Genomic DNA, 4,242 nt, shown 5'->3' with positions numbered 1-4,242 from the left:
ACAAACCAAAACCGGGGATGATGTCATGTGCTTCGGAAGGTACGCTCAAGTTTTATGAGTTTAGTATATCATATTTGTATTTTTTAAGTTATGTGATTTCTGTGCTTGTTTTGTATATAATTACTGACATAAATCCGTTCGTTCAAAGTCACGACCTTATCAGATCTTGATATAGTGTTTACTGTGTGAAGTGGTTGTAAATAAGTTTACTAATATGTTTAGCATTGTACCATGTGTACATAGTTCTCATAAGCATTCTCAAGGTAGACATTCAAAATCATTCAAATCTTATTTCACATAATATTGTCTATAAGATAAAAATATTCTTACAGAGATGTAATAAGGGCGATAACTCTTATATAATCATCTGATATATCTAAAGTATAGGTGTCACATTGACAATCATTTAACTTAATGGTCTTTTATTTTAGTAAATCAAACATATAAAAATTATACATACATTTATGCATATTTATTTATTTCAGGTTTAATAAATTGTGTTTTTTATATAGACTGTGTGTTATGTCATATATTGGGTTCCCTTCCTGAGTCACTTCGTGCATTAATATAAGTACTTGGTCATATTTTTGTTTACACATGGTTTCTATAAGTTCTTTTCTGCTTGGCAACATAAACGTGACAAATCCCGCCATTTTTTGAACGATCCACGGATGATGATTGGCTAGTGTTCTTTTGTAAACTGTGTGCGCAATATATGAACTTTTATCTTCGTCCTCACTCATACTCATTTCGTCTATAAATCTTAATATAAATTCCAATGCTCTTTGTAATCTAAGTAATGTCCTTGAACCTGACGGCACACGACCTCTGAAGGTCGTTAGTCCATACTCGACTTCGTATTTGATCATAGACTGAACAGATTTATAATTGTCACAAGTATCACAACGACGCCATGTTTCGAGAATGCCAATCTTTTCTTCTAAATCTTTTGCCACAAAGCCAAATAATCTTCCTTGAAGTCGGAAAAATCTGAAAAAAAGAGCAGGTATTAGGGTTTTTATTTCAATTTTTATGCATTTGTTTAAATTATTTATTACTTAATATTTAAATAAATATAGATAATGTATGGTGCAAAACACATTGGTAAAATGTAGCCTTTTCTCTAAGTCTCTCCCCTCCCCATCAGGATCCTAGATAGACATCTGGCTAGAAAAGTGAAGTACTAGCAGTGGCGGATCCAAAAGGGGGGGTTTCGGAGGTTGGAACCTCCCCTTTTGTTTGGACAATCAATGTATTTGAATGGGGAAATGTAGTTGGAACCCCACCCCCTTTTTGTCCTGGGTTAGGAACCCCCCTTTTTAAAATGGCTGGATCCGCCCCACACATTAGGAAATGTCTGTACCAAGTCAGGAATATGACAGTTGTCAATTTGTTAAATGTTTTTTTTTCAGCTTTTGATCTTGCGACTTTCTGTTTTGAACTTCCTTCCGAGTTGGATTTTAATTTTTTTTCTTCAAAATTTGCGAGTCCGAAGTGTTTTCCAATTGCGCTTTTAAAAAGATGCCACAATCTGTGTTATCATTAATTTATCATAATGCGTGAAATAAATGAATCACTTTGACATTGAAGTTAATTGTACTAATCTACCCATTGAGTTTGAGTATCATGAGTGATCAATAAAGTATCATGATTAGTATTTACATCATAAGAAGTACTTGTGACGCACTTTGATCTACACACAATTGTGTATAATGTTTATCATTTTTACCAATGAGGGTCTGGGTGGGCGTCCTTCATGTCTGTATATTTTTTAAGGCCATTTTCTCTGTGTTTATACTCTTTGTCCATTATTTTATTTTCTTAAAAAATTATTTCTTGGTAAATGGTTCTCTATTATTTATATTTTTGCACACTATTCCTTTAACCCCTACCTACACCCTCACCAATAAGGATATACCATCATCAATAATTCTTCCGGGTTAATAGGATGTTTTTTCTTTCTTTTACTTTTTACGACAAGAACAATAACCTAGTCGATGTCAATGGTTTATCACTATTTATTCATTTTAATCTCTTAAATGAATTAGATTTACTACAAAAAAGGGGACTTTATGTTATATTGAACTGGAAAATCACACTATGTAATAAGTATTCTAAAAAAAATTTGTAAGGGTTCCGCGGAACCCAGTGTCTCGCATACCTTTGCTGTAAACTGCAGGCTCAACAAAAATGAGGAAAAAAATCAATAAATATTCCTCTTGATACTATCTTATGATTGTAAGAAGCTTCTGTCCAAGTTTGGTAAAAATTTAGGATAGTTAATGAATCTAATAAATGTTTTGAAAACTTTAACTGCAGACTGTATGTAATGTTAACTGGAAGAAAATCTAAGTCCATTTAAAAGTAAAATACAGAAAAAAAATGGAGTTATCTTTTTACAAAATTTACTTCTGGATACTATCTTATGATCATAAATAAGCTTCTGTCCAAGTTTGGTACAAACCGAGGATAGTTTAAGAAAGTTATTAAAACTTTAAAAACTTTAACCACAGAGTGAATGTAATGTTTCCCCGCAGAAAAACTAAGTCCATTTAAAAGTAAAATACGGAAAAAATGGATTTATTTTTTTACAAAATTTACTTCTGGATACTATTTTATGATCATAAACAAGCTTCTGTCCAAGTTTGGTACAAACCAAGGATAGTTTAAGAAAGTTATTAAAACTTTAAAAACTTTAACCACAGAGTGAATGTAATGTTTCCCCGCAGAAAAACTAAGTCCATTTAAAAGTAAAATACGGAAAAAATGGAATTTTATTTTTACAAAATTTACATCTGGATACTATCTTATGATCATAAACAAGCTTCTGTCTAAGTTTGGAAGAAATCCAGTATAGTTTAAGAAAGTTATTAAAATTTCAAAAACTTTAACCAGAGTGAATATTTGTGGACGCCGCCGACGACGACGGAATGTAGGATCGCTTAGTCTCGCTTTTTCGACTAAAGTCGAAGGATCGACAAAAATCAAACATCAAAAATAGTTTTTTTAATTATTTTTAGTCGAATAGAAATATAACATTAGGATGAAAAGTACATTTAAAAAAAAAAAGGCAATAACAAACGAACAGAATAAAAAAATCTTAAAAATAAGATAGTTGAACTTTTTTTTATCCTTTTTAAAGAAATGCGCATTTACGAGTTGAAGGCAATACTGTTGAACAATTGTCCTAGCTGATATAATAGGGGGATTTGTAAACTAAACTGTTGATCGAAATTTATATAGTTTAGTCCTAGAGCATTTGACATCGCATTTTTTTTTTTTTTTTTGCTTTTCTACTTTTTAATTTGTGGTTGATCGAAATGTGGAAATCGTGGATCAGTTTTCAAAAGTAATGCGGTAATGAACGTTATAAGCAAGGTGTTACTTATATGAATGTTAACCGAAACCAAGGTGTTTGCTGTCGTATCGCATGTCTGTTCCGAGTAGCCTGGATTTGCAGATATATAGTTCTTAGTTGCTGTCAGTCATAACTGTTTAACAGTTTCTTGTTTAATGTTATTTCTTTTTTTTTTTATTGTTTCACATGCTCAAGCTACTATGTTTCAAATGTTTTGGTCATTGATAAAGACGACAAAGTGACCCGTTACGTAGTTACCTTTCGGTCTTTTGATGTTATAGATGTCGCATTGTTAATCATACAACACCTCTTTCCTTTGATATCAAGGGTACATGCAAGACATCTGACACAAATTCCTACATGTTTAAATTTGGTACATGATATCAGCACTTCATTCCTAATAAATATGCTGTTTGAAGCTGATATTTGTATTTAAACTAGTGACTAAATTAGCAATTTGTTTCGAAATATTGTTTTCAATATTAAAAATAAACATATTATTTAAAACTTCATGTATAAAGAAATAGTATGACTGATTCAAATGTCTATTACATGGATTTTAAAATACTACACTATACATGTATATATATTTAACTTTCGTGTTTATGTAAAGTATCATGTAGTACATTGTAACACGTGATTTTATTTACCTGCATAATTCTCTGTAAGCTTTTATGTAATATTCCAATAAAATAGTATCATCATCTAGTTTGCATTTCTTCAGTAATTCTAAAACTTTCTCCAAATCGAAATCTTTCTGTTCTGTGTCGAACATAATCTCCTGCTTGTTCATTCTGTCTGTCAATAAATGTAATGACACCTGTTGTATGTTTACCTTCTTATACCATGCATACGTCAGTATACCCCAATCTATTTTTAAGCTT

The 4,242-nt window shown here is 31.2% G+C and overlaps 1 protein-coding gene across 1 annotated transcript; it reads right to left on the bottom strand.

Annotated features, from left to right (window-relative positions):
* Positions 1-405: 405 nt before the first annotated feature.
* LOC143057797 (ceramide-1-phosphate transfer protein-like) lies at positions 406-4,242 on the bottom strand. The gene is made up of 2 exons (XM_076231208.1): positions 4,009-4,242; positions 406-990 (listed from the first exon to the last, which is right to left on the bottom strand). Exons 1-2 carry the CDS (start codon positions 4,149-4,151, stop codon positions 477-479), a joined length of 657 nt encoding a protein of 218 aa, XP_076087323.1. The 5' UTR covers positions 4,152-4,242; the 3' UTR covers positions 406-476.

The sequence above is a fragment of the Mytilus galloprovincialis genome, chromosome 13 (assembly GCF_965363235.1).
Source record: "Mytilus galloprovincialis chromosome 13, xbMytGall1.hap1.1, whole genome shotgun sequence".
NCBI classification, from domain to species: domain Eukaryota; kingdom Metazoa; phylum Mollusca; class Bivalvia; order Mytilida; family Mytilidae; genus Mytilus; species Mytilus galloprovincialis.
Note: the sequence above shows the minus strand (reverse complement) of the source record. Positions and strands in the feature narration are given on the sequence as shown.

Excerpts from the sequence above, each read along its gene's own strand:
- LOC143057797 (XM_076231208.1), bottom strand. The coding sequence starts at position 4,151 with ATGAACAAGCAGGAGATTATGTTCGACACAGAACAGAAAGATTTCGAT. Across the intron at positions 991-4,008 it reads GCTTACAGAGAATTATGCAG|ATTTTTCCGACTTCAAGGAA; the intron begins GTAAATAAAATC and ends TCTTTTTTTCAG.